General features: G+C 41.9%; 1 protein-coding gene and 1 long non-coding RNA gene across 2 annotated transcripts in view; one reads left to right on the plus strand and one right to left on the minus strand.

Moving 5' to 3' along the window:
• LOC139435228 (uncharacterized) overlaps positions 1-23,165 on the plus strand; it is a 203,112-nt gene that overhangs the window by 84,152 nt on the left and 95,795 nt on the right. The gene's annotated exons all lie outside the window — the stretch shown is intronic.
• rims1a (regulating synaptic membrane exocytosis 1a) overlaps positions 1-23,165 on the minus strand; it is a 145,767-nt gene that overhangs the window by 58,480 nt on the left and 64,122 nt on the right. Inside the window, exons 6-9 of the mRNA XM_071205706.1 lie at positions 20,093-20,784; positions 2,415-2,455; positions 1,214-1,327; positions 730-829 (exon numbers count right to left, since the gene is read on the minus strand). Of these exons, the coding sequence (XP_071061807.1) occupies positions 730-829; positions 1,214-1,327; positions 2,415-2,455; positions 20,093-20,784 (947 nt within the window). The remainder of the gene's footprint in view (positions 1-729; positions 830-1,213; positions 1,328-2,414; positions 2,456-20,092; positions 20,785-23,165) is intronic.

Here is a 23,165-nt window from a genome sequence, read left to right on the forward strand (position 1 = left end):
TGTTGAGTATATATGGTTGTTACTTTAGTTGCTTTACTTTGTGCACCTCAACACTCTCACCCATACACATTCATGCAACCCTCACCCTGCATTTACACTACTGATACCACTGACGTCCACACCTCATGCCTTACTTATTGTTGCACTTCATTTAATTTGGATTGTTTCCTTTAAATAAACATGTTTTGATAACCGTTGACATGGTGTGTCTCCTTTTTGTTGTGGCCTTTTGAGCCAGGTCATAACAGGCCCATTTGTTAAATTCAAAGATTTTTAAAATTCCAAATATTTTGTGACCTCTTTTAAGAAGGCTTTTATTAAAGTAATTTTCAAAAAAAAGCTGAGCCCTGTAGTTTTTCGTAAACGTGACTTAAACGGTAAGGTTAAGTTAAAACAGCAATGGCCTTTTTATGGGATTATGTACAATTACAAACATAGAGTCTTTGGCTCTTTTTTATGAAGCTTTGTCTATTTATTTCGGCCTTCCTTCTTGACTCAAACAGCGATTTAGGTCAATGAAAAAAACATTTATTTCAGAAAATAACCATATGCTCTATGCCAATATGTTTAAAACCAACACAGCTAATTAGAGACATAAAACTATATTAAATGTTTTAAATGTTTTAAGTGGAACAGTGAAAATAAGACCTCTGAAACTGTTTTAAAGACCCTATGTTTGGATGATTTTTTACTTTTACAGCAGACAGCGTATCACATGTAATGGTTTACCTGCTCTGAGATGTCCCACCACATCAGCCAGGCTTCCCTTCTTGACTTTAGTGATGAAGGCACCTAATCTCCCTGACTCTGTTATTCTGCCTCCCACCACCTAGAGACAGAGAGGGGGAGAGAAAGAGATTAGTGTCATATCTGTCATATATGCTGACCGAATACCATTACAATATTATTACACAGCTTGGTTGGATACTGGTTTCTGTTCATTTTGAGTTTCAAGAGACTTTTTAAATATTGATTTTAATATTTGTGCTTTTTTCCTTTTTAAATACTTTAATATACGTTGTCGCTGCAGTTTCAGACATTGGTCCGCAGTGGAACGGACACATTTTTCTTAGCGGAGGCAATACGATCATTTTTAAATCAAAATTGTGACTCAAGGATTTGGTTTATTTAGTATGTACCGATGTAATAAGTAGAGACATCATGTATAATGATACAACATCATGTGAGTGTGTGTGTTGTTGCCCACTCCGACCTTTAACCCCAGCAGAGCTCCGGCTTCTTTAGGCATGGTGGCGCTCCTCTTGCTGAGGGTGATTCGTCCAATCAGATGGTCCCCCTCCTTGGATGGCTGCCAGGTTACAGGATGCTTCAAAATGAGGAAACAAGAGATGCTTAGATGCACACACTGGGACGTGTCCTGTTGGATCAGCAGGTAAGAGTTTCCTTTTTAGATATACAGTAGTTGTTTAATATTTACATGGATGAAAGGTGCACTACATTTAAATGTCATTAATAATGTGGCTAAATGCATGTTTTTATTTTTTCAAGAGCCGGTGTGTACAGTAAAGAGTGAACATATGCTTTTTCCCTCTGAAGGATGACACAGTTTGCAGTGTTTTCCTAGGAATACATGTGCTCGTCTCCCAGCCACTCTTATCGGGTGGAATCTGGCAGATATTCCAGGGAAAAGTTGTCATGTGTTTTTCATGAATTAAAAACATTGTAAATTAGGGATCAGCTCTTTCAACACATGTTTTTTTCTGCACTTCCCACAATTATAATTTGTCTGTACTGCTTTAACCTTGGGCAATCATCTTGCTATGTAATATCTGAACTCATGTGTTTTTATTCTCTGTATTGTACACTTCGATGTTGCATGTTTCTAATGACTATATTTCTTTTTTTTTTATCAAATTATAATTTTTCATCTGGACATATATATATTTTTTTTAAATATCCGCTTTTACAGCATTGTCTATTTATGTGCATTTTTCCTGTTAAATAAACTAATTAATACAAATAAACATAAATGGATCATTTTATATAAATAGAAAAACAACTAAGTTGAAGCAACTGAACAAAGGAAAAATAATACTTCGGCAGGAGGGGTTAAAGTTCAAGTTTAGCAAAAGTCAGTCATCATGGATGGATTACTGACCATCAAAGGGACTGTCCGTGGCCCCATGGCCTTTACATACAAAACGGTCACTTAAAGACACATGTACCAACAAGAAAGAGACACAACAAGACAACAAAGACACAAGGGGCAACTACGAAAATACTAAAACAATTACAAAGAGACACAACGTGACCACAAAGAGACACACAATCACAGACGGATGCATAACGGCTGTAACAAGAAAGAAAAACGACGTCAAAAAGAGGCGAAACAACTATAAAGTCTGTCATCCTATGGAAAAGCAATTAATAGAAATAGAAAAACAATAACTTACATGCCATACAGTGGGGTCATGTGGGTAGCACTCCCAGTCACCTGCAAGAAATAAGACAGAGGGCTCAGATGCTGAAGATCACACACACACACACACACACACACACACACACACACACACACACACACACACACACACACACACACACACACACCACACACACACACACACACACACACACACACACACACACACACACACACACAGTATAAACAGCACATACCAGCCTGAGTCCTCTCATACACAGACCAGCCAAATGTGGAAGGTATTTGTTTACAGTGGAGAGGGTTACGTTTATTGGATATTCAGACCTGGGCTAGCATTAGAAATGGATCACCTCAGTGGCAGAACTGAGAGCCGTGTGCAGAGGATGGGAAGATACCAAAGGATAACAAAGCTTTTTAAAACACTCAAAATCCCTTCCAGATGTTGTACAGATCAGAATTTGTGGAATGACTCCAGGGGCAATGCAATGTTGTGAAGCAAAATAAAAATGTTAGTAAGTGATGTCCTTATGTTGATGGTCATTATAAAGCAATATACTATGTTATTCTAGTATAAGGGGTTAAAAGTTGTGAATCAAAATGCACCTATTGCAACGTTTTTCATACTATGTTTTTTCTTCTTTGCTAGGAGGATGAGGAAGATGCATTCACAGATCCTAATAGATTCTACTGTACTGTGAATAACTGCACATTTGAGTGTGTGTATGTCTCCCCGCACTGATCTAACAATGATTTACATGCCTGGACGCTTCTCCGCTGCCAGTAAACTCATCTCAGAGCTGACCTGGTCTCAGTCTCGAGCTAAAAAAGGAAGCAGCCTCTCGCTGCCACGCCGGTGTGTTTGAAACCTGGCCTGACAGAACACTCTCATCCTAAAGCTGTACTTGAGCGATGTCTCAGGGCCTGGTCTGGGTCCAGCTGCATTCTCCCTTTTCTCATCAGAACTAAACACACTTTATCGATCAAAGTGTAGCTTTAATGTAGAGCGAGCATGGTAACAATCAGACACAGTGTTGAAGGTAAATACCCTAATGTGCTGGTCCGAATACTCCATGATGATGCTCTTTTTCGCCAGTGGTCAGCTGCTAAGGATAGCAGACCGTTGCTAAGGAGGACCTTAGCAATAATAATATGTGGAATTATTATTTGCAGAAAGAAGTCTGGTCAATTTAAAGTGCCTGAAGACAGTGCTGCCGTCATTTCATGTCATGTATTTGTCGCCGCAGTTGTAGCCGTTCGTACGCAGTGGAACAGACTAGCGCAATAGGATCTTTTTTTAATCAACACAATCCTTTTACAGTAGGCTATATCAATATAGTCGAGTTTTAAAAAAATATTGTATATAACCATCGTTCAGATCCAGAAGCAAACCCTGTTAGGGTTCTTCTTTATTACTGACAGTCGTTGTACATTATCACTTATACAACCACAAAAATATGGTGGATAGGATAACGAATAATATGCCCATAGGGTTATACTTAAATGGAAGTGCTGAAATGTGTTGTGACGGCACAGAAGATAATGGAAGCTTGTTTTGGACGTGTCTGTCTACCCTGAGCTTCATGCAAGACAGAACATATCATGACAATGACCACAACGCCAAGTGTTGCTGGTGGTTAGGGTTGTGCTTTATATCTATTTGCGTGTTTCCAACGGATTGTCCTTCTCAAGCTCATGAACACAAAGTATGAGGTCAAGCATCAACTGTTTCTTGCTTACGGTGTAAAAAACATATCAAACCAAAAGAAAGTAGCAACAATGTGATAATAGACAGCAAAGGCGAAATGTGAGTCTATCATAGAATGTTGGTGAAACAGCTCCCCAGTGCCTTCTGCCAGAGAAAGATGTTGACGCACGCCCTTAACTAGGCTAATGTAGCTTTTTATGCTACAAGCCCAGTTGGATATAAAGCAGTGAGCCAGAATGCCCTGGCATGGTTAGTAGTGACGTGACAGAACCCAGCTTGAACATGACAGTGGTGTGTTCTCAGGCTGAGGGACATGGCTCACCCTTTGATCAACTGGGGTCAAACTGCCCTATCACTGACACACTAACGTGCACACACATGTACGCTCAGTGTGTGATGATCCCCCCTCAGGGGCAAGCTGAAAACAATGCAACATGCCACACACACTACTGTGTAGATGCTCACTTTGACTTTCAGACTGCTGGCTACAGCCTGCTGCATGCACTGTAAACAGAAGTTAGAGAATGTGGCAGCAAGTGCATTGTTCCTGCAAACACAACTAGAAGAAATCCTCTCGGAATTTAAGGTTTTCAACGAGTATGGTGTGTAATGTTAGACATTCTAATAAACGATTCATAGGAAAGGATAAAAAAAAGTTTTCCCTGAATTAGAAGGTTATTTCTGAGCAGACCCAGAGTTAAAGTCAAGAGCGTTGCTAAATCCAAGTCTGAATGAAGACAGCACACTGAGCCTAAGCAGTTCTCTGCAGCTTCTTACATTCACCTCCCGTGATGGTGTTAAAGTAAGAGTGTTCCATCACACAGGCACCGAAAAGTCAGTGCTCCATACCTTGTACGTCGCAATAAGTTTACCAAAATGTAGTGTATAAGTGTAAAATAAACTGGATATTATCACTATTTTTATAGCAATATCTTTTAACTATATAATTATAGTATTAGCTAATGAACTGGAGATTCTGTGTTTGTTTGCCTAACTTTCTTTATGTCCCTTTTCACCTTCCTGCTTGGCATTTTTACCTGTCAGTTTGTAGAAACTGAAGCTGGCTCCCTTGTGTTCTTCTCTAGCTTGGCTGTGTATGGAGTGTTGCAGGATAGAAGAAGAGTCCTTAACCCGGGAATGAGTTAGCATTTTATTTTTATTTTACCTTTATTTAACCAGATAAAAGCATTGAGATAGAATCTAATTTGCAATGCTGACCTGACCAAGAAGACAGCAACGTTACATATAACACAAACATATAAAATACAGAGAACATAACTAAGAAAACAAAAGACAAAAAAGCAGTCACTACATTGTGCACATTAGGACAGTAAGAAAGATGCAATACTTATTACTGCAAGAGCAGCTAGTGGTAAGGACTTCAGACAACTTCAATTTAAAACATACTATTGAGACAAGTGCCGTCAGTTTGAGGCGTGATTGAAGGTCATTCCAAGACCAAGGACCATAATAAAAAAAGACTCCTTTTCCCAGCCTCAGTCCGCACAGCAGATACCTGGAACCATATCCAGGCATTGGATCTGAGGTTGTGAGAGTCACAAACTGGGGCAAATCTGGCACATATATATTATACAGTGGAAGCTTACCTAAAATGGCTTTATACATTAATAAAAACCAATGCTGCATCCTACGCATAGTAAGTGAGGACCATCCAGTTAGCCTATACTATTTGCAATGATGAGTCCTATAGGGTGCATTTGATATATAACGCAGTGCAGCATGGTAGAGTGGGTCAAGTTTGGCCAAAACAGTGGGACAGGCAAATCTATAAATGGTATCACCGTAGTCCAGCTGGGACAGGAATAAGCCAGAGACCAACCTTTTACGGGATGAAGTTGAAAAACAACATTTAAGTCTGTAAAGAAAGCCAAGGGTGAATTTCAATTTCTTAGTTAGAACTTCACTGTGTTCAGATTACTGTCCAACCAAAAGCCAAGATATTTGTAGGTATCGACAAACTCAACAGAGACACCATCAAGGGTGTCAATGGAGAGGCAAGAGGAAGCTGACTTGGGAGCAAAAAGCATTGCTTTGGTTTTCTTACTGTTCAAAAGCAGTTTGGAATCAAGAAGTGCATGCTGCAGCGTGATAAAATCAGATTTTAAATTGGAAACGGCCATATCCAGAGAAGGAGCACATGAGTATACAATAGTGTCATCAGCATACATATGATAGGTAGAAAATTGCATCTGATTACAAATATTGTTTACATATAATAAAAAGAGCAAAGGCCCCAAAATAGAGCCCTGTGGAACTCCCTTCTTCAAGGTGACAGGGTCAGAGACAGTACTACCCAACCTGACGCATTGAGTAGGGTCGGTTAAATAACTCTGAAACCAGCAAATGGCATTATGACCGAAACGAGACATCAACATAACATTAGACATAATGTGGTGATCTACAGTGTCAAATGCTTTGGCTAGGTCAATAAACAATGCAACACAAACAGATTTATTATCCAAAGCAGCCTTAATATTGTCTAATACTTTCAGACTGGCAGTCACAGTACTGTGCTTTGATCTGAATCCAGATTGCATAGGGTTAAGGATGTTGTGTGAATTTAAAAAAAGTTTTAGCTGAGTAGAACCTAGGGACTCAAGAATCTTTGATAACGCAGAAAGATTTGAGATAGGACGATAGTTATTTAACTCCGTGGGATCACCAGCTTTCAAGAGAGGCGATACCAGAGATTGCTTCCACACAGCTGGCAGTGTGTGAGTGGACAGGGAGAGATACAAAATATCAGTTACTGGTTGTGCTATAATCTGAGCTGCAATTTTTAAAAAGAACGTGTCGAGGCCGTCAGGCCCGGCAGACTTTTTAGGATCAATTGATTGCAAAGACTTCAGAGACCGAGAAATAAGCTAAATCAAAAACAGGGGAGTTCATCACTTGACTAGGGCTGTGAGTACGACCATTTAGAGAGTCATGACTAGTGCTGCGTACCAGCAAGCCGAACCGGTACTGGACTTGTAAAAAGTTTTGGTTCAAGTCCGGTTAAAACCGGAACGTCGGGAACCGGTACTTGGACTCGCAAAAAAACTAGAACTTACGTATATTCTGGTGTCTGTTGTTATTTAAACATTCCCTGATAAACGTTATTCAGCCTCAATAAATGAGTGCTAATCCCAGTGTGCTCAGTGTACAACATCACATGTCATTTCACCTTCGATTCACGGTTTGAAAACATAGCATTTCGCCACATGCTAATGCTAACCGGAAGTGAAGAATTTTCAGAATACAAGTATTAAGTTAATAGTGTGAACTTCCGGTTTTTTCAGAATAAAACTGATTTAAATTAAATAGTGTATTTAATTCAAAATTACGCCATATCAACATTGATTTTAATTTCTAACAGTATGTACATCACTATGTATGTAGTATGTACTGTATAATGTATGTAGAGTTGTAGAAAAGACTGGTGTACAGACAGTACAGTACACTCTGACTGTACAGTCACTACAGTGTATACTGTATAGTAGGTGTGTAACAGTGTGATGTGTATAGTCTACTCTACACTCTACCTTTCAGCAACGCTTTAAGGATTTAGGCTCAGTCAGCTCAGGGACTGTTTGGTTACGTTAGTTTAGCAAAAACATCTTTAAGAGATGACATGAGCAGCCCTACCAGCATTTGCCATGGTGGCCTAAACATTTTTATCTGGTCTTAAATGGTAGTTCAACATTTATTTCCTGTTACTTCTGGACCATGACGATTGGCCAGCCTTCAACGTTTAACTGAGTGGAATAATGAATATGTTTTACCAAAATGTTGGCTATATGTTAAGGAGTTTTCAGTATGTTGTGACAGTGCACTGCATCATATTTGATTTCATTTATTTTGGTCTAATTTATTTGTATTTATCATATTAATAATATATGTTTAGTATGGTTTTGGAAGTGCGCTCCAACATATTTGTTGATCTTGTTTATTGGTAAAATATTATTTGTTTTAAAGTTCAATAAATGGTCAATGAATAATCGTCAAAATAATCGTGATATCAATTATTGACCCAAATAATCGTGATTATGATTTTTGCCATAATCGCACAGCCCTAGTGGGTAGGCAGTCCTTGACCAGGGCTTTGGGCATGGGGTCCAGGGAGCAGGTGGAGGTCTTGGCCGAGCTGACCAGTTTGGCCACTTGGAGAGCATCCACAGGGGAGAAGGAGGAGAGGTTGGAGTGGGAGAGGCGCGGCGCTTGGGGTGCATTACCAGGTGAATGAGATGCAGGTAGGGGAGAAGGGCCAGTCACCAGGAGCTGCTGATGGATGGCCTCGACTTTCGCCTGGAAGAAGTCGAGGAATTTGGAGCACAGATCGGGAGCCCCTGAGGGCTGGGGGGCGTCAGGGGGCCGTAGTAGGCGGTTGATGGTGGAGAACAGTCTTCTGGAGTTGCTTTGCTGAGCACCAATGAGACAGGAGTAGTAGTGAGTCTTGGCATGGGAGAGAGCTTCCTTATACGTTTTGATATGCTCACGAAAGGCCAGGAGGTGGACTGTGAGAGAGAGTTGAGACTGAGGGATAGGGCAGTGTTGTAGTGGGCTACCAGGCCGTCCACAGTGGAGTCGGAGGGACCCGAGGCCATGTGGGTAGCTATCAGGTCGGATAGGGCCGGTGCACTCACAGTCTTAATGTTCCTAAACATAATGGTGCGTTTAGGATGCTGCCTGGGCAGGGAGACCGGAACAGTGAAGAGGATGGCGTGTAGGGCTGAACGATTAATCGATTTTAAATCGAAATCGCGATTCGAGATGATGCGATTATCAAATCGCAAAGCCTGCGATTTTTTTTTAACTTTTTTTTTTTTACATTTTTTTTCTTTTCTTCTTGTGTGTCAGTCATCTACACCAATCAGAAGTGCTGTGCTCCACATGTACCAGCCATTGTTAATCAATCAGAAGTGGCCCATGATAGAAGGTGATAGACAGATTGATCCAATCACCTGCCAAGTGCTTTTGAAAGTGCCTGCCCTTTCCAAATGGCTTCCTAGATAGTTTGGTGAAACAAACCATCTGAGTCAGGTTAGTGATGCTCCATCACGTGTTTCTATTACAGGGTGAATCTTTAACTGAAGCTTGACTTTAAAGCAACCCAACGGAAGTTTCATGTAAGTTTAGTTCTTTCACTCGTAGCTCGGGCTGCTAGAGACAAGAGTATGTTGATACGACCTTCCTAGACACAGTTATGGCCGCATTTTACAATAAACTTCTATTGGGTCGCTTAAAAATAAATATCGCAATTCGAATCGCAATCGCAATATTTGTCAGAAAAATGGCAATTAGATTTTTTCCCAAAATCGTGCAGCCCTAATGGCGTGATGGTCAGATACAGCCAAGTCGAGGCGCTGTAGGTCGGGGGGCGGAGAGCCGGTAGAGCACACCAGATCCAGCGTGTGGCCTTTGATGTGGGTGGGGCCCTGGACATGTTGCTTGATGCTGAAGCAGTCCAAAAGTGAGAGGAATTCAGCAGCGAATGTGCAGTTACTTGAGTCCACGTGGATGTTAAAATCACCGCGCAGGAGAGTTGATGGAGACATGGAGCAGAGAGAGGTGAGTAACTCAGACAGCTCAGACAGGAAGGTAGTGGAAGCTTTAGGTGGGCGGTAAATGAGGGCAACCTGGAGCGGAGCAGACCCAGCCAGTTTGAAGCAAACACACTCAAATGAGGTGGTAGTAGGTACTGGGAGTTCTTTAACCAGGATGCCAGCTCGGTGGATAACAGCCAATCCACCGCCACAACCCAGGGAGCGGGGCTTCTGGATGTACAAATAGCCTGGGGGTGTAGCTTGATTGAGTGTCACAAAGTCCTGCTGATTTTGCCATGTCTCTGTTAAGCATAGGATGTCAATGCTTCTGTCAGTGATAATGTCGTGGATGAGTAGTGCTTTGTTGTTGAGGGAGCGGGTATTCGGCAGCATAAATGTCACATAGTTGTTCATAGCTGCTGAGGGGAACAGGGAGGGAGAAACCAGCACACTGTCAGCACAGGCCAGGGACCTCAGGTAGATAGAGCGAATGGGAGGTTTGGTCGGATGACGTCGTTTGTTGTGATGACGACATCGCCGTGCGACAGATCGTCTGTCAGAAACAACTGCGGGGATAGGAGTTTCGGAGTAGAAAAACTTGCATCTGGATGCCCGGTGTATGCAGCGGGGACGACGCAGAAGCCCAAGGGATTTGATAACGGTAAGGCAGTCGGGGATAGTGTGGTAGAAAAAGTTACGAAGTTCCAGCGAGGAGTATTGGACATCACGAGAAGAGCGGCGAGCCAGCTAGCAGCTAGCACCATTAGCCCTGCAGAAACCGGACCTCGAACCTCGGCAGCGGTGATGGAAAACAGCCCAGTTGGAATGGCCGGACTGAGGGAGGGTTCGTGGATAGTCCTGGGAGTGTGGCAGAGAGGAGCCCAGTCGGAGAATTCCGGAACGGGGACTACACTGATAGCAGAGCGTGATGGTGAGCTCGTTTTGCTAATAGCAGGATGGCAGAGGCTAAGAGCTAAACAGCAGCCAAACATAGTCGGCTGAGGAACGGAGATGGCAGAAACACAAAACCAGAGGAGAACAATATTTCTCCTGTGTATGGGAATTAAATAGATTGATGGCAGGGAGTGGTAGACACAAAGTAAGCGTCGGCATGAAGAGCGGCGAAAAACACGCCAGCGTCCCCTCCTAAATCCTACCGGCGCACATTTGTAAGTGTTCCGGCCCAGCCCGGCCCAGTGGGGTGTGGCCAGGGTTGGGTTGTAACGGAATACATGTAACGGTGTTACGTAATCAGAATATAAAAATCAAGTAACTGTATTCAGCTCGCTTTACATTTTAAAAAAGAGTAATCTGATAAACAGTTACTTTCATAAACCTGAAGTGAATACATTTTGGATTACTTATTGGAATTATTGGTGGAAAGATTTCCTCACAACATTTAATATTCATTACTAAAGGTACAGCCGAATCATCACAGCGCACAAAACCGCGCAGATGGACCAAAAAGGGGAGCGTTTGAAAAAGATTTGCGGGTCCGCTCAGGGAAACAATAACAACGTAACATGGAGGAACAAAAGTCTGCGTTTAAATCGTGTGTGTGTGTATGTGTGTGTGTGTGTGTGTGTGTGTGTAGAGGTGTCTGTGGTTAAAACACATCAGCCACACCGCTCTTTAGCCTTTCTAATGATTCTGAAGGTAAACACAGTGAAGGCGGTGCGTGAAAGGCGGTGTGTGAAAGGCGGTGCGTGAAAGGCACTGCACGCTCCTCTTCTCAGAGGCTGAGTTAACCCTCCCGCTGCCTCCTGGTGCTGCAGAGATTTCATGAAGTGAAGGAGGTTTTCCTTCTATAAAACAGCTGCGGGCAGCAGATACTAGAGATGTTCCGATCCCCGGATCGGCCCCCGATACTGGGTTTTAAGGTGGATCGGGATCGGCAGATACAATTAAATGTCATGGCCGATCCATATTTAATATTTCCCATGGTTACGTTGTTTGTCGTTGTTGTTCTATTGCATCAGCCGCCATTATCGAGTTGGAAAAGTGGAACGGACACATATCTTTAGCTAGTTAAAATGTCTGCAGTTTGGCATCATTTTAAAATAACTCCAAGTGAGTCGCCGACTGCAACATGCAAAGTCTGTGGTGTGGAAGTCTCACGAGGTGGTGCTAACAGGGTCTCCTACAACACCACAAACCTAATAAAACATCTTAAAAAGCACCACCCCGACGAACACGCCGCCTACTGTAAAGCGACAGCGTCTGCGACTGATGGACTCCATCAACAAACACTGCGGGACAGCTTGAAACGAAAGGATTTACTTCCTCGAGACTCCGAGAGATTTCGCAAGATTACTGAGCTGATTGTGGAGTGCATAGCAGGGGACGACCAGCCAATTTCACTTGTGGAAAACTCCGGTTTTTGTCGTCAAATAAATTATTTGGAGCCGCGCTATGGGATGCCATCCCGCCATTACATTGTTGAAAAAGGCATCGCAGCCCTGCACACCAAGGTGCGTGAACAAGTGCAGCGGCACCTAAAGGAGGCTACCTCAATCGCCCTCACCACAGACCTGTGGAGTTCAGGTGTAGCCCCGATGTCGCTCCTCAGTCTGACCGCTGCGACAGCAAAGAATTAAATCGAAACATTAATATCCTGTTTTATGTCTTATCTAAGACTACAGGCTTTCAATACGTTTGTTAGACTTGGAAGTAGCCTACCATATTAATGACAAAACAGCTAGTTTTGAGAGGCTACCTATCAACAGGAAAAATATTCAGTGCAACTTTTGAGATGTTAAAATCTCAAAAGTCTCATCAGATCATAATGGTTTGGAGGTATAATGCAGATGGTGGACCATAGTGTATAAATTACTCACAAATGTTATGGAAATTTCCCGAGGTTTGTTTAATAAGTTAAGGAAAGTCCAGAAATGTATGTAAGTCAATGAGAGGTAAAGACGTTACCTCTCATTGACTTACATACACTGCTATCAGTTTTGCAACCAGCAGATGGCTGCACTCTATTTGATACTATTGTGACATTGACTGCTTATTTTCCTCACTGACCAGTATCAATAGGCTATTGATATTCATCTATCTATCTCTCGCCATCATCCTCTCTCCCAATCTCTCGACTGTAGGCATTTGCAGACATGGGGGTGCAGAGCCTGGGCTGTTTCGCACACACACTCCAACTCGTGGCCATCCAAGGCCTTCTCGCCCAGCGAAGCATCATCGATGCTGTCGCCAACGCACGGAAGCTTGTGGGTCATTTTAAGCATTCCCCAAAGGCCTACTCCATCCTCGAAGACATTCAGGTGGTTATCATTTTATTATTAGTAGTAGTAGTAGTAGTTATCTTTTTAGTAATTGCACTTTCCCCCCTCCCTGTCATGTCATTGTAAAGCAATCCATCATTAGGCTACACTAGTGTTGAAAGGATGTTAGCCAACAAATAATTAACCTATATATAGAAGCATTTTGAGTGGCCTACTAGAAAAGCGATACACACAGCTGATTTATTTTAATTATTATCATTATTATTACTTTACAGAAAGACCTGCACATGCCAACACAACGACTCCAGCAGGACGTGTAAGTCAGATGGAACAGTAATCAGTACATGATGCTGGTAGGCTATATGGATGGAAGGAATGAATGCAAAGAATGAATAGATTTTTTTACATGTGAATCAGTGAGGTATATAGTTCTACTTGTATTTTACACATGAATGTTAAACTAACATTTATTTACTTATTTTGCAGAGCCTTCTTCAGCAAAAGAGGCCGCTCAGTGTCTATGCAGCGGACCACGACCTTCCATGCATGCCCTCTGCAGTGCCAACCAATGGGCGCTTATGGAGAAGGCAGTTGTGGTCTTGAGTCCATTTGAAGAACTGACAAGGGCAGTGAGTGCTGCGACTGCGAGTGCCGCGGATGTGATCCCTGCAATAACTGTCCTCAAGCGTCATCTTTCCCGTGAAGAGAGCACAGATGCTGGAATCAAGACGATGAAGAGAACACTTCTTGAGGCTGTCACTGAGCGCTTCGACTACGCTGAGACTAAACCAATCTACTCCGTTGCTACATTGGTTGACCCAAGATACAAAGATAGGCAAGTCCTGTTTGATTCAAAACTTCTTTTGCGATATATAATTGCTCAGGCCTAATCAATTCACCACTTGATTATTAATTATCAAATAACATCAAAATAAATGTTCCAAATGTTGTTCTGACATTGACAACAATAACTTTGATATGCTAAGGGAACGACAAAATATGTTAGGAAACAAATAATCCTTTTTCACTAAATGAAATTCTATCCATTTTCAGATTCTTCACAAGTCCAGACCACCAGGAGCTTGCCAAGGAGGCTCTCATTAGAGAGGTGGAGATCATGGAGAGAAAGAGGAAGGCTGGCAGTGAGGTGTCTGCAGAAGAGCCTCCAAGAAAGTCACCACGTCGAGGCGGTGTAGGCTGTGCAGCTGCAAACAGCAGCTTTGTCAGTCTATATGACGAGATCTTGGAGGGGAATGTGGTGGAGTCGAAGCCTGTGAGTACATCAGCAGTCGTCACTCAGGTGGAGGCCTACTTGGCTGAACAAACCATCCCAAGGTCAGAGAATCCTCTACACTACTGGCGAGCACATGCTACACAGCGACCCGCACTGGCTGATACAGCCATGAAGTTTCTTTGTGCACCTTGTACATCGGTGGACAGTGAGAGACTGTTTAGTGCAGTGTCAAATGTCCTTGATGAAAAAAGGAACCGGTTGACAGCCGATAAGGTGCAGGTGTTGGTTTTCATTAAAAAAAAACCTGCACTACACTTTGAAGAAGTCAGTGCAGTAGATTAAGATGGAGGAAATAAGGAGCTCTATTACACTGTAAAAATGTTATGTTTAAGTTTAGTGATTAGATGTCTCTGAGATCCCTTAATTACCCACACTGTGAAAAATAATAAGTTCAGTTTACTTGAAAAAAGGGTGGAAACTTGTTGTCTCAAATAAGTAACCAAAACTTTGTGTATGTTATGTTTACTTTATGTGTACAATTAATGCAAAGATTTTTAAGTTATCGTTACTTACTTCCAAGAAGTAAAGTTTAGTGAAGCTTACTTGTATTTACTGCTGTTAAATGAGTAACCTTTTATCGGAAATCCGTATCGGAAAACCGGTGTCGGGAAATATCGGGATCGGATCGGAACCTATATGAAAATATCGGAATCGGATCGGAAGCTAAAAAATGAGATCGGGACATCCCTAGCAGATACTGTGAGAGTCACAGACATGAATACATAGATCAAGGCAGACTGGTGCACACACTCCTGTTTTGCCAATCCGGTGCTTAAACAAATATAGCTCACCCCTGGCCGAAATGTCCTTAAAATGAAGTCCGCGTTCGACATTTTAATTAATGTCCTGCCAACACTGGCAGGACAGAAAGCGAAACGCCCTTTCTAAGCCATGTCCTCACATCCCAAGCTGAATCCCCAAAAAGTGTATTATGTTGTTACAACAGGGTTCAGGGGGAGTGGCTGTACCCGTAGGATAGAAAAGGGGGAAGTGATGTCTGACTCAGAGGTCATGCGGCTGTGGAGAAGAACGTGTTGCCCACATTCTGTTACTGAGTTTAGGCTAGTTAGCTAGCAGGTTTATTGTGCCCACATTCTGTTACTGAGTTTAGGCTAGTTAGCTAGCAGGTTTATTGTTTTGGGTGCAGTCACTTTTGCCTCTACTTGCTGTTCAAAGAAATGTTGAAAGAAAAAGTTAATCTGTTTACAGTTCTGTTTTATATAGAAGAAGAAGAAGAAGAAGAAGAAGAAGAAGAAGAAGAAGAAGAAGAAGAAGAAGAAGAAGAAGAAGAAGAAGAAGAAGAAGAAGAAGAAGAAGAAGAAGAAGAAGAAGAAGAAGAAGAAGAAGAAGAAGAAGAAGAAGAAGAAGAAGAAGCAAGAAGAAGAAGAAGAAGAAGAGAAGAAGAAGAAGAAGAAGAAGAAGAAGAAGAAGAAGAAGAAGAAGAAGAAGAAGAAGAAGAAGAAGAAGAAGAAGAAGAAGAAGAAGAAGAAGAACCAGGAGTCTAGTACTAGGAGCAGTGGGCAGCTATTGTACAGCGCCCGCGGAGCAATGGGAGTGAGGGGGGAAGGGGGATGTCCGATGCCTTGCTCAAGGGCACCACGGCAGGAGGTGAACTGGGACCTTAGAAGTCCACACTCCAAATAGATCTGGTCGGGGACTTGAACCGGTGACCCTACGGCTCACAGTCCAAGCCCCTAATGACTGCCATAGATTTAGTCCCTAATTTTGCTCTCAAAATGGACCAGATTGATGCATTCAACTTCAACTTTTAAAAAATGTTCCGGGGGAGCATGCCCCCGGACCCCCCTAGAGGAGGTGAGGTCCACCACCTGCCTACACCCCCTGTTAAATTGTCTCACCCACATTGAGGATGCTTCCTACGCCCATGTTTTATTCCATGTGTCAAGTCAGGCAAATTGGGTCCAAATGTTATTGCATCAATTATCTGTTAACATTAAAATCACTAAATATATGCCGTAACTATTTTGCTCTAGACAACTCAAGGGCTCAGGTAATGTGATTACTATATGAATAATTGTCCAAAATAAAATAAAATGCATAGGGTTTTTTGTTAAGTAACATACTTTCGTCGCCGGCCGGCCGATACATGCCGCGCATTAAGTGGGCCTGTCTGTCAATTAATCCCCGGGCCACTTTTTCCCCCCCAGTCCGCCCCTGATTAACGCTATGAAGTGCCATTTAACCTCCGCCAGATCGTGTAGGAAAGCCTGCTCAGAGAAGTGTTTGAAGCAGCGCCTGAGCACAATAAGGCCCTTAGCTTTGGGCAACTTAGTGCTCCTAACGCAAGCAATAGTGCAATGGTCGCTGATATCATTAGGAAAAACACCAACAGACACATACTTATGAGCTGCATTTGATAGAATAACATCTATAAGAGTATCATTCTTGGGTTTGGCAGAGTTTATTCTAGTGGGACTATCAATAAGCTGAGTTAAATTCAAAGAATCACAAACCTGCTTAAAGGGAAATGGAAACACTTTTCAAACTGCTTTCCATGCGACAATATTACCATTAGGAAATGTATTTATCTAGTCTATTTCCAATATAAACGATCGAGATACGCGAATTTACTTTTTGAAATATGTGCCTAATGACCATGGGCGCTTCCATTGCTCCGGGACTTTCCCAGTGACGTCACTGATTGGGTACGGCTTCCTGGGCCAAAGCTCAATAACAAACAACATGGCGTGCAATGCACCAGTAGTTTACATTACAAGAAAACGGTCGTCGTCAGGAGTTTATTGTATTGCCCCAGGCTGCACAAATGGATTTTATACAAAGAAGGAAGAAGTACATTTCCATAGGCTGCCACTAAAGGATGAGAAGCTGCTCAAAGTCCAGTCTGGATGCCTGGTTCAATACAAAACATTGGATTTGAAGCCAGGATCTGTTCCCACAATATTCGATTTCTCAATGTATGCAGTCGGGAACACCGACCGTCCCAGCACGTCGGCCGCGCAAGACAATGACAGTGTCAACAAACGTGAAGTTCGAGCCACCAAACGAGTTGCTTCAGCTGCCGAGAGAGAGGTAAATATTGCAGCACTACCAGATTACTAGCTCACACATGTATTTACTGACACAGTGTGACCTTATTAATTAACGCAATCGCATCCAAACTAAATGGTAGCTATTATGACGTACAATAGAGAATTGGGGGTGTTCTATAGCTCAACTAATTAAACTGGCATACACACGCTCATCTGTCGAAAACAGCCCTAAAAAGGCTAGTATTGCTATTGATGGATGGTATTGCAGGACCCAGAGCGCACGGAGCACAGAGCGGACAGCAGATAACGGAATTGCAGTTGTATTGCTTATAGATTATCAGAACATTTCAAAGGGGACACAGCCCCATTGGATATTAACCTATGGATTAACTACATCATCGTTTTTATCGTTGTAATGCCATTGAAGACCAGTTTAGACCAGACAATGAGGAAGGTAAGCCGTTAGCCTGGCGTATGTTAGTACCTAGCGCCACATGTTTTGATGTACGTTTTTGTGGATAACCTCGCGAGTTTGTATCTTTCAGTGTTGATGTGGGCACCGTTAGATTCTGTGTCTCCTTGCGATCATAAACGATGTGTTGGATGTGCGGCTAGGATAAGTAATAAGGGAGCTAGGAGTGATTTTCGGTGCAGTAATAGGTTAGCATTTTCGCTCGGGGCTAATTCAGAGGCTCACTGTTAGCATTGTGTTTTTTTAATTTTTTTATTCCGGATCGTATGCCACTCTATTCGACCGAATCGGTTCATAAGCATAGGCCATGGGATGCCTGGTAACTGTAGATGCTTCCACATCAATGTCATCTCCCGACGAATAGTCAAATTCATCGTTCAAAACGTCGATCTCATTGCAAAATTCCTCCATCGCTGCCATATCTGCTACGTTGTGTTGACTTTCGGTGGAGCGAAAACACAGCCAGTGACGTCACCATTTGGGACTCCCCTAATGGCGGCGGCCTGGTCCCGGAATTCCCCACCCGGCCGGCGGATAATTAATTTTCTTTTGGCGAGTAATATCATATACAATAAATATTACGATCAATATCCATTGTAAAATGAATAAACTACCGGAATATTATAACTGTAATTGGTGTTTCCTTTCCCCTTTAAACTGTGAAGATTTATCACTCAACCAGTCCCAATTTAAATCACCCAATAATATGATTTCAGCATTGTAGCGCTTATGGTTAGCTCGTCTCAAAATCATTGTTTTTTGACAAATTGAAGATATTTTCATGTTTTTATGAGACACGAAATACGTCAGTATATATCGTATATATCCCACTGGTGAAGCTATTATTTATCTTAGAGACAACCGTTGCTCACAAGTGGCTAAATGAGACTACTAAACGCCACCACGCCGAACATTAGCCGTCTTTAGCAAAGCGCTCTCGTCGTGAAGTAATGCGACCATCATGTAGTTTGTATATACATATATATTTGTGTGTATAGGTGTATGTATATATGTATCTGTGTATATGTATGATTATATAAGTCATTTTCCCTTTGAAGGTGGTGACATTCTGGTTCCTGTCGAATACAAGAGTGTGAGCGAATGGGTCAGGGTACCAAAAGTAGAGGATGTCTACAATTACTCTGAATTCTTACAAGGAGGTAATTAAAGTGTCTTGCGTCATAGTTGCTTTCAAGAGTTTCAGTGTTGTATGTTTAACTTGTGACTTATGATATGGTCCAAATTATCCTTTGTTTCAGTGCTGGCAAAATTCAATTTGCCAGGTTTGACTTCCTCGATGCTAAAATGTTCTACAGGAGTGGAGCTGGATTCTGACATCTTTGATGAGCTTTTGAATTCATCTCGGGTGTCTTTCAAGGCCTTCACTGAAGAATGCAATGGTAATAACATACAAGTTAGAAATGTACTTCTGGCTATTGAATTTACCCTTCAAGGATTATGCAAGTGGTGTTAATATGTGGAGATTATCCTGTTGAACAAAACATGTAAGTATTGTGTGTTTGCCACAGAATCCACTAGAAAAATACGATTTGTTTTTAATCGAGGGAGCCATTGTGATGCTAACTTTCAGTTCGGACAGTTAGCACACTCTATTTAAACTGATCAGCATGCAGTTAAAGTAAAATGTCTCTCCAGTAAGTAGCTTAGCAATTGCTAACAGTATCTTATTTTGCGGTGTGCATTTAGGAGCTAATCACGTGAGGTGAATGGCCCGTGAAGTTCATCCAGAATGCTTCCACATGGCCCAAACAGATAAACCCACAGCTTGTCTCGTCTATATGAATGACAATTTTCCTTCCATAGACTATAAGCTGTGTAAAAACTCCACATTACATTCTAATTGTAAACAGCCATGTTTTTACACTGGAAAAGAGACAACATTATATATGCTCAGAAAGTCGGTAAGCATGGTTGTGCTATAGACAACATTTAAAAGTTTAAATCTAAAAAAAGAAAATCTGAGTGTGATGATGTCTTCTGGTGCACCAATTCTACAATTTCCTGTCAGGACGCTGGATAGTGTAATACTGCTGGACATTAATTTAGGCTGATGAAAGCCAGATTCCCTACGAAGTAGACGGCTCAAAAGACAGAGTGTAAGGTATGATGATTCTATAGAAAGTTTTTAGATTATGACGGCACATGTGATTTGAAAGGTATCAATATAAGATTTTAATGTGGACCTCTAGTTCACATCAACAGTACCTCAGTAAGGATAGAATAGGAAGGAAACATCCATAAAGCAGTGGTGTGATTACTCTCCAACATTTTATAACAGACAAATTGCCTCAGATATCTCATGGTTTTTGATAGATAAACAAATAATTCAACTGACAGAAGTCAATATTTTCAAACCCCCCCTGGATGAAATCAACACAAAGTGATGATGGTTTGGTCTCTCACCTCTCTCGCTGACACTTTCAATCTCTGCATCCTCACAGCTGCTGTACTCCGGCGTGGTCCCCCCCTCCTCCTCTGAGCTGCTGACGCTGGTCTGCCTCTTCCCCCCCGCCCCAAGCCCTCGTTTCGACTTGTAGGGTCTTGGAGGGGGCGGACGCAGTGATTCCGATTGGTCAGAGCTCAGCGAATCATTGCGCAGCATGCTCTCAGCCTTCTCCCGTTTGGTCCGTCTCCCTACGGGCCCCTGGCCGGGGGTCGAGCCAGGGCCCAAACCAGGAGGCTCTCTGAGTTCAGGGGGAGGGGGCTGCTGAGCAAGGGTGTGTTCATGTGGCCCTCCAACCCCACCCGCCGTCCTCTTACCGGGCCGTACACCGTCCCCAACCTCCCCCCCTGCTACGCCCATGCCACGGCCCTGCATGGGCACAGGGTGGCCCCGGCCTCCAGGAGGGACCGGCCCTGCTTTGCGAGGGGGGGCACCGCTGTGGTCCATGTGGTGGTAGCCCCCCTCTTCTGTCCGTCTTAAACCTTCTCCCACAGGATCGTGCTCTAGAGAGCGTCCCTTGGTCAGCCGCCGGCTCTCCCTGCGCTCTCTGGACTCCCCCCGGAGGTCCCGGTCCATGGAAACCTGGGTCTGCAGCCTGGGCTGGACCGCCCGCCGCTCCCCCCGACCAGCTCCGCCTCCCCGGCCATTTCTCCTGGAGATCAATCGGTATATAATGGAGAGGAAGAGAAAATAATAAATGGAACTGTAGACAGACACAGTATCTTTTCAGGGACATCATTGAATACTTTATTTACATGCTTGGATAGTAGATGTAAGATTAGCTTCCAAAGAAGGTTAGTGTTTTTGATGGCCCTTGTTACCAACAGAGCTGTGGACTCCAGCCACATGATGGACTCAAACTCAAGTCACAAATTTGATGACTATACATTCAATTTAACATCAAATCAAAAAACGATTTGCAACCGCTGGTGAAAAGTTACTTAGTACATTTACTCAAGTACCGTACTTAAGTAGAAATGTGTGGTACTTTGCTTGAGTACTTTCTTACTCTGAAACTTAATAATTTTACTCGACTTCAATTAAAAAGTTAAATATTCTACCTTGTACTGTACTTCTACATTTTTTTATTCAGATTTAGTGACTTTAGGGATTTTTAAACTACAGCAAACATGAAGAACTTTTAAAATACGATGTTTTGATGCAGATTAAACTATACATTATATGTAAGTACCTAAAACAAAAGGTGATTTTGGTAAACTGTTTATTTATTTTTTTGTGCAAAACATTTCATAGTTTCAGCTTCTCCAATGTTAATATTTGCTGATTTTGTCTTTCAATATTTTAATACATTTTTAATATTTTGGGGGGTTTTTTTTCTGCTAAATGTTTTCTGGAGTACTTTTATTCCCAATACTTGAACTACATGTCCCTATTCATACTTAAAAACGTTTACTTAAGTACAATTCTCAGTGCAGGACTTTTAATTGTAATGGAATATTTGAACAATCCAGTATTAGTACTTTTACTTATGTAAAGAATCTGAATACTTCTTCCACCACTACTTGGACTTAACCTGTGAATCACTTGGACTTGAGGCTTTTGACTGTAAAATACTTGAGGCCAGAGCCTAAAATCAACAAATCTCCCTTCCTTACCTAAATAAACTAACATTGATATTGACAAGTTGACATTTAATTCCCAAGATCCATTTAGTTTGATCCATCCAGTCAAGTTGCAGGAGGGAACCATGAACTAATGTTATCTACAAGAGCATTCTTCAGTTGAAAAACTCAAGTCAAATTTGACTTAAAGAACTCAAAAAATCTGCGTTTAATGCCTGGGTCTGGACCATAGGGTCTGGACTTGGGAATAGCATGTCTTGGCTTGGGACGAGAGACATGAGACTCTGGTTCCTCCTATATAACAAGTTACTGCAGTGTGAATCATGTCGATAGCCATGAGAATGATGCGAATCATCATTATTATGCATTTAGTATCAGCAAAATACATGAGATCTACTTAAGCACATTATGTGAGAGGCCCCTGTTACTGCCTTTAGCTTTACTCATACTTTGCAAACACCAATGTTGTGATTGTATATTTCCACTAATAGAGAGTCACGAGTGACAACACATCCCCATCCAGTGTTTTGGAACCGGCTGCATTCTTCCATTACACTCAGACTGCTTGCTTAAGACAAAGAATCAGGGTTCTTACACCTTTTCCAAAGTCAAATTCAAGCACTTTTCAAGCATTTCCAAGGTGCATTTCCCAGCTTTTCAAGCATCTTACATATTTATATACACATACTCAAATGATTATTTCCCTACCTCACATTAAATCAGATGTTCTTTATGCTATAAACAACCAAATGTGTGTTTTGTGATAGCATTCTACACGAGGATGAAAAATTAAAGAAAACAAAACAAAGTTTAATATTTCAAAAGGAGTGACCTGTACGTAGACTGGGCCTCCCATATAACCTGCTGAGCCGATATACAACAATCAGCCAAATAACTTTTCAATACATTATTGATTACTATTTTTGAGGTACTTTTAGGTTGGAAGTGAACATAAGTCAGAGGTACATGGTGTACTTTTCCTCCACTACATGTATTTAATACTTTTAGTTACTTTACAGATGTGGATGAATGATGTGAAATCTAACCAAGTGTTGAATCAGACTTTAGTTCCACCTGGAGTGAATCCACCAGCTACCCTGCAGTCTACAAAGTCGTTCAGACTAGCTGCACCTTCACCAGCTTTGAGAACACTTTCATGATCAATCATTATAAAACACATCATATATATTATTCTGAAATGGACCAATCTGCACAACGACTACTTTCACTGTCTTTAACTATATTTTGATGAGAATACTTTTCTACTTTTATTTGAGGAACATTTTACTGTAACAGAGTATTCCTACACTCTGGTACAAGATCTGACTATTTATAATTTCACTACAAGATCTGAGTACTTGTACTTTTACTCAAGTACAAGATCTGAGTACTTATTCCACTTCTAGTAGCGTATTAGTCTGAATTGTAGCCACAAAATCACGCAGAGCTG

The sequence above is a fragment of the Pseudochaenichthys georgianus genome, chromosome 15 (assembly GCF_902827115.2).
Source record: "Pseudochaenichthys georgianus chromosome 15, fPseGeo1.2, whole genome shotgun sequence".
NCBI classification, from domain to species: Eukaryota; Metazoa; Chordata; class Actinopteri; order Perciformes; family Channichthyidae; genus Pseudochaenichthys; species Pseudochaenichthys georgianus.